The 15,272-nt window shown below is 35.0% G+C and overlaps 1 protein-coding gene across 3 annotated transcripts in view; it reads right to left on the reverse strand.

The window, feature by feature from the left end:
• Positions 1-15,272, reverse strand: part of FAF1 (Fas associated factor 1) — a 520,342-nt gene that overhangs the window by 278,813 nt on the left and 226,257 nt on the right. For all 3 annotated transcript variants that reach the window (XM_023258678.2, XM_019836981.3, XM_019836980.3), the window contains one exon: positions 14,814-14,905. In XM_023258678.2, the coding sequence (XP_023114446.1) occupies positions 14,814-14,905 (92 nt within the window). The remainder of the gene's footprint in view (positions 1-14,813; positions 14,906-15,272) is intronic.

Consider the following 15,272-nt stretch of genomic DNA (forward strand, 5'->3'; position numbering starts at 1 on the left):
ATCCACTAATTCTTGAGAAATAATGACCTACTTTAAAAATGATATATCAAAGTGTTATCAAATATCATAATGATTATGACACTGGTAAAGTATTCCCAAAGGTGACTATCCTTTGTAAAAACAACAAAAAGTTATTTTGTATAGCATTTTGGAAAAAAAGTTACTTGATCCATTCAGAGTATTTACTTCCATATACAGTTTTTTCACAAAATTGTCATGTATAGGCCAGTTAAGATCTCTCTTCTATGCTGCTAACATCTCACAAATATTGATCAATAAAAAGTCATCATGAAGAAGACACACTCATAGAACAACCATTTTAAATAACATGTCAGAAAATTATTTAGACATTAAAACCTACTGTGTGGGGTTTTTTTTTTGGGTTTGAAAATAAAAATACTTAGACAAAAAAAGCCCCCCATTGGAAGTTGTTCACCTCTTCCTAAAGGAGCTGCATCACTTTGTCCATCTTCATTTAAAGGATATTATGAGCATCTACTTTACACATGAACCAGGCTGAAGTGAGACGTTATATTGAGGACCATATTCACTGTGACCTTTTGAGCATGCTCAGAGGCACTATAATGAGTGGTTTAGAGTTAGTTAAGAGTTCCCTGACAGCCAAGTCCTCGCTCATCCATTAACTAGCTCTGTGACCTGTACAGTGCTCATGTGAGCTATCTTATTTAATCACAATGCCCCTCCCCAAAGTCCCAGGAGGCAGAAATTATCAACCTGATCGTTCTGGATGAAAAAGCTAAGGCCTAACAGACTAACTTCTCCTTTCTGTACCTTAGTTCTTCCAGTCATAAAATAGGACTAGATTAGATGGTTGCTTTAACTCCTTCCAAAGACGATACCCTTAGAATAAGAGCTTTCTTCTCATTCTAAGTCAGAACCCCGTGGGTGTGACTCTTCTTGCATAAGGAAGTATTTTTCACACAAAAGAGTGAAAAATATTACAAGATTGCACAAATTACAATATTGCACAAATAAACATTTGTGCAGAGATTGTGAGGTGTTGGGGAAATAGAAGAAGGATAGAGTCTGGAGGCATCTTCAGAATGTCCTTCAAATAACTGAATCCCACAAAATTACATGATGCTTCTCAGTTATCTTTCTTCGTTGGGGTTAGGGGGAAAGATGAGAGTCAAGTAGAGTTTCAGTACAGGGTGGAAGAGACAAGAATGAGAAAGAAAAAGAAAAAGGCATACTACGTTTATATGAGTATCAATACACCTCAGCTAGAACCAAGGCTAGGAGCACAGGTGGATACTTACTACCACAACTGCTGGATAGTTATAAGAAGCTAAGGACAGAGGAGGAATACTTCAGTCTTTCCCTTTTTATATATACCATGCTTAATGGGTATAGTGAAACACATATGAAATGTGGAGAGTTAGAGACCTCAAGGATCCTGAGAAGAATGGTGTTTCATCTGCTTTTCTTCACTTCTGCCTCTGCTCATAGGGAGTATACTATTTCTGCCCATGCTGCTTCTCCCCACAAAGGAAGTTTTAATGAGAACACTTAGAGTATTTTTCCTCACTCTAGACCTGTTTCTCCCAGAGGAAGAAAAGAAGAGACTATTGCAATTATTCACAAGGTCACATTGTACTAGGTTAGGAGTCACAGAAGGCAAGGACTAAACCAGCAGCTTCCTCTTTCACTTCCTATGCCCTAGTACAATGAATTCTCTCCCACTTCTTACCCTCTGTGGTAGATACACCTGGACAAAGCTTGCCATGAACTCCCTAAGCTGTCTTTCCTACTGTGACTAGGTTGGTGAAGCAGGCCTATTGCAACAGCCCATCAGGCTCTAAAGACCCAGTCATAACTCTTTCTATTAGGCTACCTGAGTAGTGGGTCCTAAGATTTAGATCTGGAATAAGAGGTAAAAGACTCCACTTAGGATTCAAGTCAAAACCACATACTCCATTGGGTGCTTGTTTAGCCATTAAAATAGTTTTGTCACACAATGATTCTGTGGCAGAGCTGGGGTTACAACTAAGATACCTTTGACTCATTACTCCTCGATTCCTTCCACAGCACCCATTGGAATATATAACACCCTACTCTTGCTTAATTCAAGACTACTGTCACCTGCTTTCCCACACCAATGGTTTTCCAAGGACCAAAAAAAAAAAGTCATATATTTTTAACACTAGTGGTTTACTCAACTAACACAAGAGTCCCAATTAGCACCCTGAATTTAACCCTGTTTATACAATAGCAACGAACTCAAAGTCATAGTTAACAGCAACTTCACAATTCAGAGGCCACACAAGAGGACCATATGCTTGACTGTGTGACAGAGCTCAAAAACAAACTCATGGAAGTCATTAAAATATTAACTGGAACCATCCTCCGAGTATAAGAAGGCCAAGTTCAAAGACTCAGTTACTACTTATAAAAGGGACAACTACACAGGGATACCTTATTTTCTGTCACCTTTCCATAAAATGAAAAAAACCTATATAACTAAAATGGAACTGGACATTTTCATCACCTATTAAAACAAGGCCAAAGCAAGGTGAAAAGACTGCCCAAGACTCTACCGAGACATCCTCTCAGTCCTTTTCTAGCAAGTTATCATTAGTAATACCCAATCCAAAATGTTCAACCTCCAACTAATATTTACATATGACCTGAAAGCTTCAGCACTATTCCCCACACCTAAAATACTTTTTCTTCTGCTCTTCACTTTAATGGCTCCTCCACCATTCATGTCTCAACTTAAACAGTACATCTTTGGAGAGGCCTTTCTTGAGCATACAACCTATAGTAGCCACCCAATTCTTATCATGTCACTCTATTTTGGTTTTCTAGAAAGCACTTACTATCATCTATTGTTTTTTTTATAGTTTCTTGCCTGTCCCCCCACCTCTACACGTACTATACTGTAAACTGCATGAAAGCAAGCACCTTGTCAGCTTGTTTCTCATTATATCTCTAGCACCTAGAACAATAGCTTAACATATTGTAAGATGGCACTCAATCTATATCTGGTAAATGAGTGAAAAATTGACATCCTGCATAAATAACATGATAGATAGGACTCTCAACTTATCTGAAAAACACCTTATGATGAATTTGACAACTAGCAAAACAGCCAATGGAGAGAGTACGGATTCAAGAACCAAAAGTGACATTCTTCAATTAGTCATGAAACTTCTCACATTCATTACAACAAATGTTTGTTATTAAGGGCCTTTTACATACATGACACTTTCATAAGTTGAGGAATATGCTCATTAAGAATGTTCTTGCTTTTCTTTTTTTTTTTTAAGTTTTTTTTTTTTTAACATTTATTCATTTTTTGAGAGACAGAGAGAGAGTGCACAAGCAGGGGAGGGACAGAGAGAGGGGGAGACAGAATCGGAAGCAGGCTCCAGGCTCTGAGCTGTCAGCACAGAGCCCGACATGGGGCTCGAACTCATAAACCGCGAGATCATGACCTAAGCTGAAGTTGGACGCTCAACTGACTGAGCCACCCAGGTGCCCCTTGCTTTTCAAAGCTCGGTCGGGATCTGATTGGAGAAGATAGCCGTACATGAAATAATACTAAGGAAACTAAGACTTATAGAGGAAAAATGTTGCCTTAGGCCAAAAGGCCAGTGTCAGGCAAATACAGGACTGAACAGTCTATGTGTTCTATAAAGCCAGAGCTCCTTCCATTACTACATATTTTGATGGGGAAAACCATAAGGAACAGTAGACAAAAATAAAGGTTAACCTCATGCCAAGAAGTGAAGGCTGCCTAGCTCATTACATTTATGGGACACTTTTAAGATCTTCTGTTATTATTTATGTATAATTTTGTTTTAAAATTTACTAATTTCTTACTTGCTTTAGTATTATTTAATAGTTACCTTATTATGAAAACCTTTATGAATCTGTAGTTAAGTTCCCTTTTTCATTTCTGATATTTTTATTTGTGCTTGCCTCTTACTTTTCCCTGTCTTGACTTTCCAAACAGAGTTAATTTGATGTTGATTACCTCTATCAATAACTTCTGCTTTTTAATCTTTCTTTTCTTCTATTTACTTTTGGTTAACTCTGTTGTTATTTCTCTATTTTTTTAAGTTGAACATACAATGCAAGTGTTTTCTATCTTTCTTGTCTTTTAATTAGTGGACTTAAGATTACGTATTTCCCTCTAAGTACCACTTTGGTTATATTCTAAGTTTTAGTATCTAGCACTCTCAGTTATGTTCATTTCTAAATATCCAGTGATTACTACTATGATTTCATTTTAACCTATAATTTTGAAATAAATTATCTGTAGTATCCAAAAGTATGGAGGATCTCAGAAATATCTTTTATTATAACTTCACTTGTAATTTTCTTGCATGATGGCCAGAGAATGAAGTCAGTATGATAGCAATTTTTTGATACTAGCTTTGTGTTCCAGTACATGGCCAATTTTCATTAGTATTGCACTGTGTTTAATTCAGCTATTCAAATCTTCTACAGCTGGCAAGAATACAATTGTTTAATTCATTAGTTTTTGAAAGATGTTTGTATATGATTGTGGTTAATCTATTTCTTCCGGTGATTTTGTCAATTTTGTTGATTTGTACATACAAGTTCACAACTTGTGTTAAGAATGCTATACATTCTTTTAATTAATATTGGCTAGAATATCATTTTCTGTCCCTTTATTTTCCCTTTTCTATGCCATTTCTTCAAAAAATGTTTCTCTGGTAAAGAACATATAGTGGACTATTTTTAAAACTCCTATATGAGAGCTTTTAATAGCAGAGTTTAATATTTTACTGACATTTCAATATACTTGATTTCTTTTTTTTGCTACCATATTTTGTTTTTCTTCTGTCTACTTTCCTTGTTTCCTGTGCTCCTTTTTTCATATTATTGTTTGCTGATGCACTAAGTTTTACCATTCTCTTTCTTATTCTAGAAGTATGCAGGTTATTCTTCTTTAACATTATCCCATTTAGTTATAACATTTATACCTAGGTGTATGTTTTTTCTAATACAGACTAAAGTTAATTAGGCTATCTAGCCTTCTTCAAACAAGAACCTAAATGAACTCCCAATAATCACTCTTTCTCACCACTACCCCTAACTCAGTTTCCCCATCTACAAAATTTGGTTAATAATATTTCTGATTTATTGTGAAGATTTAATATCATATATATGTCATATGTGTGTGTGTGTGTGTGTGTATATATATATATATATATATATATATATATATATATATATATAAAAGACTTGGCCAAAAAAAACCTGTCTTTATAAATGGTAAATGTTGTGTCACTGTCACCTAGCAAGCACTTTAACTTCATACTTAACATTTTTATTCTTGTAACTATTACTTATCTTCTATCTCAGTCATTATCTATAATTTGTACTTTGTCACTAACTTTTACTATAATAGCTCCAAAAAGCCAGAACCCAGAAACATTCTCCATTTGCTTCAATCTATTATTCTCCTATCTTTCCTACTGTCACTAAACCTGCTAGCTAACTTCATTTCCATACTTAAACCCTGTACTCCACTCTGCATCCCTGCTATGGACTAAAATGCATTTCCCCTCTCCCCAACCAGAATTCTTATGTTGAATCCCTAACCCCCAATATGACTATTTGGAGACAGTCTTTAAGCGGTAATCAAGATTAAATGAGGTCTTAAGAGTGGGGCCCTAATCCGACAGAATTGGTGTCTTTATAAGAAGAGGAAGAGAGACCAAAACATCCTTGCTCAGTCACACATACCTGCTATCTGTGTTTTCTCTCTCTCGATCATGGGATCAGCCCTAATTTTGGTTTTATATTTTCAAATTTTTCTTATCTGTTGTGTCTTTCTCCTCTTCTAATTCTCTAGTCTCTTGATGCTACTCATCCTTCAACTTCTTCTCTGCATAGTTGACTTTTCTGAAATAACAGTAACTCCAATTCCTCACTTCTCTCTTATCTCTTAAAATCTACTATAATCTGGTTCTCATTTTTTCTATCAGAAATAATCTCAAAAAAGTCATCAATTACTTATACGCCAAACTCAATGACCTGTTAAATCATTATCATCCTAATAGGACTACACTGCAGTATTTTGAACCATTGTACTTTAAGATAAAAAAAATATATAGTAGTACACATTTCTCAGTTCTAAACATGACTTTGAATTGCATATGGACACACACCAGTGAAAAGCTCCATTGGCAACTAGGACATGTGGGTTTATAAATAGGTATTTGTGTGTCATCTATACATATTTGGAAAGTGAAAGACTGAGAGTAGGTATCAGGGAGACGTCACAGTAGGAGGAACTGCTGAGAACAGAACTCCCAGGAACACCAACCTTTAGAGTAGATGGAAAGAGAAGCTTACTGAATGAATCAACCTGAGTGGCAGACAGAACACTAAGAGTGAGTCGTATCTAAGCAAAATTTCTGTAAAGAGATGAATTAAAAAACAAGCCTAATACTTTTAATGAAAAGTATATAAGCTCATTGAAAACAGAACTTATTTTTAAAAAAGAGGTTAGAGTGGTAGAGAGCCAAAGCATAAGAGACTCTTAAAAACTGAGAACAAACTGAGGGTTGATGGGGGTGAGAGGGAGGGGAGGGTAGGTGATTGGCATTGAAGAGGGCATCTTTTGGGATGAGCACCGGGTGTTGTATGGAAACCAATTTGACAATAAATTTCATATATTAAAAAAAATTTTAAAAAAAGGAAAACAGAACTTATTTTTATTCACTATGTAACCAATAAATCTTGGATAGACTAAAATTTTTCCTATAATAATATGAAACCTGTATAATTAACCGGTTTTTTTCCCCCTTGCTAATTTTACTATCACTGACAGTATAGTCTGAAGTTTTGCCATTGAGGTACTATTTCACCTATTAATTAGTGAAATCTGACTTATTAAAAAAGTGTTTTTAAATGATTTTCAACTGTTATAAAGGTTATGATTAAAGAGTTTGCTCTTAAATTTTCAGAAAGCTTGATATTCTATTTCCTGAAAAATATAATTTACATTCAAATATAATTCTAAATGTAATTATAGATCTATATATAATTTTCTGCTCTTAATGTTTTCTTTTTTCAGAAATTGTAAATACATAAAAGACTCAATTACCAGGCACCCCCTAGTGGTAGTAAAATCAAGAAAAAAATTCTTATAGGACACGGTTTAAAATGTACTGTTCTCTATATGTACAGTTCTTGGGGTGCCTGGATGGCTCAGTTGGTTGAGCATCCGATTTCGGTTCAGGTCACAATCTTGCCATTCTTGAGTTCAAGCCCCACGTTGGGCTCTGTGCTGACCAGGCAGAGCCTGGAGCCCACTTCAAGTTCTGTGTCTTTCTCTCTGTCTCTTCCCCACTCATCATCTGTCTCTGTCTCTCTCTCTCAAAAATAAACAAACATTAAAATAATTTTTATCTACAGTTCTCATCAAACCTTGAAAATAAAATGGTTTATAAGTAAATAATTTAAGAGCATGTTATTTTATATCTACATTTTAATAAATGATTAAGGATACATTGGAAAAAAAAAGGGGGGGAATTACACACTGAAATTTCATGAATATTCCTGAGAAGAACTACAATGAGTGAACTAATGTAATGCCCTTCAAAGAGTATATAACAATTACAAGGAAAAAAAAAATCTCAATCTAAACAACTGCCTCCAAAAGAAAAGGCATATTTACTTTTTTAATATTTATTTATTTTGAGAGAGAGTGCAAGCACAAGTGAGGGACAGGGAGAAAAAGAGGGGGAGAGAGAGAATCCCAAGCAGGCCCCACACTCAGCACAGAGTCCGACGCAGGGCTCAATCTCACGACCGACCAGGAGATCATGACCTGAGTCAAACTTCAGAGTTGGATGTTTGACTGAGCTATCCAGGTGCCCCAAGAGAAGACATCTTTAAAGTCTTATACATTTGTGTCAAGAATCCAAAAGCCATATTAGATGGAGAGTCACAGAGACTTCAGAGTGAGAAGTATTTACTATTGACCTTGAACAATCCAAAAGTCTTCTAAATACCTCAATTTCCTCATTTATAAAATAGATGAATCAAAATCACGCTGCATACTAGCAGGGTTATTTTAATATTTAATAAATTACTAATGGTAATTACTAATTACTAATGGTATTTATCAGCATAAATAAATCATTTTATTTACTGTGCTTTGTAATTTATCCATTTACATATAATGTACCACTCCTTCTTAATGAATTTTTACAACCACACTGATAACTAAAAACAATGCTTCCCATTTTATAAATGAAAAATCTAGGGCCGCAGCTAAACTGGGAGAGTAATCTAGGATTTTTCTCATTATACCTTAGTGTCCTTTGTCTGGAGAAACAGATTACAATCATAATACTTTCCTGACTTGGTTATAATAAACTTTGTCTAGGAGTGACACTATAATACCATATTGCCTGGTCTGATTATAGAAGACTGATACTTTATAAAGAATGAACCTAAAGTTTGCCATTTCACTGGAACTGCAATGGTAAAATCTAGCAGCAGGACCTCATCATAGTCCTCCACTGCAATTAACAAGCGGTTATTATCCAACTCTTCTTCATCTTCTAATATACATTGACTCATCTCAGAGAAAAAAAAATAATAAAACCAATTAAACATCAAATGAACCACCTAAATAAAATAAACTATTTTTTTTTCAAAATTCCCAAATCTGAGATGAAGAAAGGAATGGGGACATTATATATATATATAAATTCTCCTATTTACAACAACCAATTCCAGAGTTCTTCTATTCACTTGCCAATTCTCAAATAACATTAAGAATCAGAATTACCCCTTATTTTATCCTGTTTAGATTATAAATTAGGTAACAAATTACAAACTTTATCTACCAGATTAGATAATATGATATGTTATATAACTCAATAGGAAATTTGTTTTTAGAGTCTACTATATAGTTACAATGTTGAAAACATATTTTTAATGTTTTATTTATTTTTGAGACAGAGAGAAAGCATGAGCAGGAGAGGGGCAGAGAGAGAGGGAAACAAAAGATTGGAAGCGGGCTCCATGCTGACAGCAGTGAGCTCCATGTGAGACTCAAACTCATGAACCATGAGATCTTCAACAGAGCCGAAGCTGGACACTCAACCAACTGGGCCACCCAGGTGCCCCTGAAAACTTATTTTTATTTGGTAGAATAAAAAATTAAAATCACAAGTTAAAAATAATTATAACCATTAGCTTTTAAGGTTCTAAATGAATTTTTTTAATGGTCTCCCATGAAATCAAAATTCAGATATACATCACCAAAAAAAAGGGAAAATAATCTCTAGTTTTACTGAAAGATACATTAGATTAACACACTAAGAGAAAAACAACTTGGATTTTAGTTAGACTTTAATAAAATATGCATTGATATGATTTTTCATTACAAGGAGCCTCTACATGTCCTTCCTCCCCCCAGATAGTTTGTGCTTCTGTATCTTCTGTTTGGCTTTGAATTCTTCTGTCTTACTGTTCCAACAAAGGAAACAGCATCAGTATAACTTGGTAAAAATCCATAAAGCCAAGTTGGAAGATGGCAGCAGAGTATGAAAACCTGAAGTTTGCCTTGTCCCAGGAATACAGCTAGATAATTATCAAATCATCCTAAATACCCTAGAAATCCACCTAAAGACTGGCAGAACAGACTCCACAATGAAAGGCAGAGAAGAGGCCAATCAAAGAAGGTAAGACATGTGGAGACACAGTTTGGGAGAAAACTGGATTTGTGGCTGCCGTGGTGAGAAGGGATTCCTGGTCTCAGATAAAGGTGAGAGACAGACCAGCACAAAGGGGAGCACATGGGGAAAACAAATTCCCATAGCAATTGGCTAGGAAAGCAAAAAGGGCCAGATTTCCTACAATTAGTAGATCTTAAGGCCTGGAAGTTTTGTTTGTTTGTTTGTTTGTTTGTTTGTTTGTTTGTTTAAGTAGGCCTCATGCCCAGCATGAAGCCCAACATGGAGCTTGAACTCACAACCGTGAGATCAAGACATGAGCTAAGATTGAGTTGGATGCTTAACTGACTGAGCCACCCAGGCAACCCAAGCCTGAAGTTTTAAAGGTCATCCAGCTTGGGTGAATAGAGCCCAAAGGGCATTGCAATGCTCTTGGAGAGAAGGCAGTCAAATAATCCAGGGACACAGAGAATGGAAACAGTGATCTGAAGACCACCTGGGGCACACAGTAGGCAGGCTATTTGCTCATTTCAGAGCACATCCCAGAGAGGCAGCATTCACAGAGACACCACTATAGGAACAAAGGAACAGACCAATACCATTTCACTCACTTCCCCTCAGCATGAGCAGGGTCACGGACTACCTGTAGGGACCAGTGCAGCACGGACACTCATGACCTAACTTGCTTACACCAAGCCCCACCCCCATGCTCCAAAAGAACCACCCTTCCCAGTCATGCTTGTATAAGAGTTCAGTGTGACAGCCTCTGGTTCCAAAAGATCAGCCCAAACCTGTGCTCACACCTTATCTCCAAACACAGGAGTTTTGTGGAGCTTCAAGTTCCACAGTGGTAGCAACATGTCTCATTTCACAAATACACCAGAGCACACCTAGTTAAAAGGTGTCACATTCAGGCAAAGGGCCAAACACTGCCCACAACAGGCAAAGAGAACCTCTACAGATGACTGACTTGGGGATAAAGCAGCCAGAACGAAACAACAGAGTGCACATAAAACACACTGTAGACACTACTGTAATCACCAGACCCTGGGGGAGAAGGAATAATACACAACAGGGCACTACAGGATCTCTTGTTCAGAATGCTATTATACTCAAGAACAGGATACATAGCTGACCTACCACACAGAAATAGGGATAGAAATTAAGACAGAATGAAAAGATAGAAAAACTTATCAAAAATGAAAGAACAGGACAAGGCTATAACCAGAGTTCTAGGTGAAACAGATATAAGTAACATGCCTGATAGAAAATTTAAAGTAATGATCATGAGAATTACTCACTGCACTTGAGAAAAGAGTAGAAGGCATGAATGAGACCCTTAACACAGAGATAAGGAATAACAGCAAAGATAAAGAGCTTGATAAATGAAATAAACATACTTGATGGAATGAACAGCAGGCTGGAAGAAGCAAAGGAATGAATTAATGACTTAGAAGACAGAGTAATGGAAAATAATCAAGCTGAACAAAAGAGAGAAAAAAGAATTATTCAAAATGAGAAGACTGACGGAATTCAGTGACTCCATCAAACATAGTAACATTAGCATTATAGGAGTCCCAGAAGAAAAAGAAGGAAAGGGGGTAAGAGAATTTATTTGAAGAAATAATAGCTGAAAACTTCCCAAATCTGAGGAAGGAAACAGATATTCAGAGCCAGGATAGGCACAAAGAACCCCATCAAAATCAACAAAAGCAGATTCACAACAACACATATTATAATTAAAATGCCAAATACAATGATAAAGAAAAAAATTTAAAAGCAGCAAGAAAAAGAAGACAGTCATTTATATGGGAAAACCAAAAGGGCTGGCAGGGGATACTTTAGCTGAAACTTTCTAAACCAGAAAGGAATGGCATGATAAGTTCTAATGCTAACTGGGAAAAATGTGCAGCAAAGGAGACTCTATCCAGGAAGGCTATCATTCAAAATAAAAGGACAGATAAAGAGTTTCCCAAACAAACAAAACTAAAGAAGTTCATGACCACTAAACCAGCCCTGCAAGAAATATTGAGAGACTCTTTGAGTGGAGAGGCAAAAGTGACATGATAAAGGTAGGAAACACAAAAATAGCAAAAATAAATATATCTGTAACAACCAGCCAAGGAAGTCACAAAATAAAAAGATGTAATATATGACATCATATTTCTCAAACCTGGGAGAAGAGGAATAAAGAATTGGTTCAAACTTGAAAGGCCATCAACTTAATATAGACTGCTATATGCAGAAGGTGTCATATACAAACCTAATGGTAACCACAAATCAAAAACTACTAATACATATGCAAAGAATAAAAAGAAAGAAATACAAATATATCACTAAAGAAAACCAGCAAACCATGAAAGAAAGACAGGAAAGGATCAGAGAAAATCTTCAGAAACAAACACAAAACAAGTAATAAAATAACAATACATAGATGGACAAAATAATCCAACCTAAAGACACCAGCACATTGAAAATGAGGTGATTGAGAAATATTTATCATGCAAATTGTCAAAAGAAAGCCATATTAGTAATACTTTTATCAGACAAAATAAAGTTTAAAACAAAGACTATAACAAAAGACAAAGGAAGAGACTATATATATATAATAAAAAGGACAATCCAACAAAATATAACAATTATAAATTTTATACACCCATAATGGATAGACCCAAATAGTTACTAGATAGACCTAAAATAGTTACTAGATAGACCTATTATTATGTATTAGAAGGAAAAAATTACTCTTTTTCTCTCATACACTACTCACAGAATACTTCTGGCTATGAAATGTGTGTTTACTATGTTTGTTTACTAACAAACATAAAGGAACTAATCAAGGAAAATACAATACTAGGAAGAGACTTTAACACCCCACTTACATCAATGGATAGATAATCTAAACAGAATATCAACAAAGAAACAATGACTTTGAATGACACAATAGACCAGAGAGATTTACCAGATATATTCAGAACATCTTATCCTAAAATAGCAGAATACATATTCTTCTCAAGTTCCCATGGAACATTCTCCAGAAGAGATCCACAAAACAGGTCTTGTCAAATTTAAAATGATCAAAGTCATACCATGCATGTTTTCTGACCAGAAAGCTATGAAACTAGAAACCAATCACATGAAAAAAAAGTCTGGAAAGCACAGAAATACATAGAGATTACATAACATGCTATGAAACAATGCATGGATCAACAAAGAAATAAAAGAAGAAATTAAAAGGTACATGGAAATAAATGAAAATGAAAATACAATGGTTCAAAACATTTGGGATGCAGCAAAAATGGTTCTAAGAGGGAAGTTTACAGCAAAACAGGCTTACCTCAAAAGCAAGAAAATGTCAAATAAACAACCTAACCTTATACCTAAAGCTACAAAAAGAACAAACAAAACCTAAAACCAGTCAAAGGAAGGGAATAATAAAGATTAGAGAATAAATAAATGATAAAGAAACTTAAAAAACAATAGAACACATCAATGAAACCAGGATCTGGTTCTTTGAAAAAAAAAAAAAAATCAGTAAAATTGATAATCCTCTAGCCAGATTTATCAAGAAAAAAAAAAAAAAAAAAGGGACCCAAATAAAATCACAAAGGAAAGAGGAGAAGTAACAACAAACACCACAGGAGCACAATTATAAGAGAATATTATGAAAGACTATGTGCCAACAAATTGGACAACCCAGAAGAAATAGGTAAGTTTCTAGAAACATAACCTACCCAAATTGAAACATGAATAGAATGTTTGAACAGACCAATTACCAGCAAAGAAATTGAATCAGTAATCAAAACACTCCCAAAAACAAAAGTCCAGGACCCGATGGCTTCATAGGTGAAGCCTACCAAATATTTAAAGAAGAATTATTACCTATTCTTCTCAAACTATTCCAAAAAATAGAAAAGGAAGGAATATTTCCAAATATTGAACTTGTGTCTAATGTGGGGACAATTTTAGAGGACTAAGCCCCGAACCTATGGGATTTTATGCTGTCTTCAGGTAGATAATATCAGAATTAAATTAAAATTGTAGAACTGGTATTGAAAAATTGCCTGGTGTGGGAGGGAAAGAACACCACACATTTCATAGCCAGAAGTATTCTGTCAGTAGTGTATGAGAGAAAAAGAGTAATTTTTTCCTTCTAATACATAATAATAAAGATATTTCATAGGTGGGAGGGGAAAAGGTTGACAATATTCATAGTTTAAGCACACAGGTCTCTACCACACAAAATCACCAAATTGTATTAAGAAAGAAACATGTATAAAAATTGTGAAAATCTAAAAACAAATGTAGTTCTGGAGTGATACTGTACTCACAAACATTATTACTCTATTACTGGCATAATCATTTACTTTGGATCAGTTTGCTTTATCTAGCATTAACAATGTAATATATAATTTAATATTAAAATATTTTAATCATTCTATAAATGTCTTGAGTTTCAAGAATAATGAAAAAAGGATAAGATTCTTTATTTCAAATAGAAAAGCTTAACAAAAATGTATCAGTGCTTTTCAAACCCTATTCTGCAGGACCTGATGAACTTCCCTCAAAAATATGCCTTCTTTAGCCATGGGGAAAGCTAGAGTTCCATTTACTCAATCTCTTCCTTCTAATACTAGTCCCTCCCCTTCAAACAGAGCAGCACTTTTTTCTTTTTTCTTTTTTTTTTTTTTTAATTTTAGAGAAGGAGATGGAACAAGCTGGAGAGGGTCAGAGAGTGAAAATGTTAATGAGGTTCAGTGCTCAGCACAGAGCCTGACATGGGGCTCAATCTCAGGACTCTGAGATCATGACCTCAGCCAAATTGAGTCAGACGTTTAACCAAGTGAGCCACCCAGACACCCCAGAGCAGTACCATTTTTGACTATTTTTTCCATAATGGAGTTTTGCTAAAGATTTTCTTTGGAAAAAAATTCCACCACTAAAATCAAACAAACCATCCAGACCAAAATAGTTTGAAATTTTATATAGTTAATAGTTGGTGGTAAGTTTATGCTTCAACAAGATTTTGATTCGATTTCATTTTGATATTTACATACAGCTTAAAGCAATGTAACAATCAAGCTTTCCATTTCAGACTCCCAGGAAAAGTAAACACCTTACCCAGCATGACTAGATGATGAAGGTGGTGGCAAGTCTGGTGTAAGGACATAAAGACTGTTGTTTTTTGGCAAATGTAGCGATTTTAAGACCGTCTGGAAAAGAAAAATTAAAAACAAAACAAAAAAAATGACTGTTGATTGTACATTATTCATTTTTTCCCTAAAGTTCTTGAAAATTTTTCAATATTATAGCTTACCTTTTCATCTTTTGATAATTTCCTAAATATGATAATGCAGAACGACTGAATCCAAATAATTTGTTTCTCCCATATACAAGTGAGCATATAAGTATGAACATTAAAGATAAAACGCAAATTCTTTAGCTCATGATGAAATACAACTAGATAAGAACACAGCTGAGAGTCATTAATTTCTTCATTAAAGAAGTATATCCTTGAAACTAATACGCACTTCTTCAAGGATCATTATAACAATTAGCATACTGTAGGTTTTCAGAGAT

Source organism: Felis catus, chromosome C1, assembly GCF_018350175.1.
Source record: "Felis catus isolate Fca126 chromosome C1, F.catus_Fca126_mat1.0, whole genome shotgun sequence".
Lineage (NCBI taxonomy): Eukaryota > Metazoa > Chordata > Mammalia > Carnivora > Felidae > Felis > Felis catus.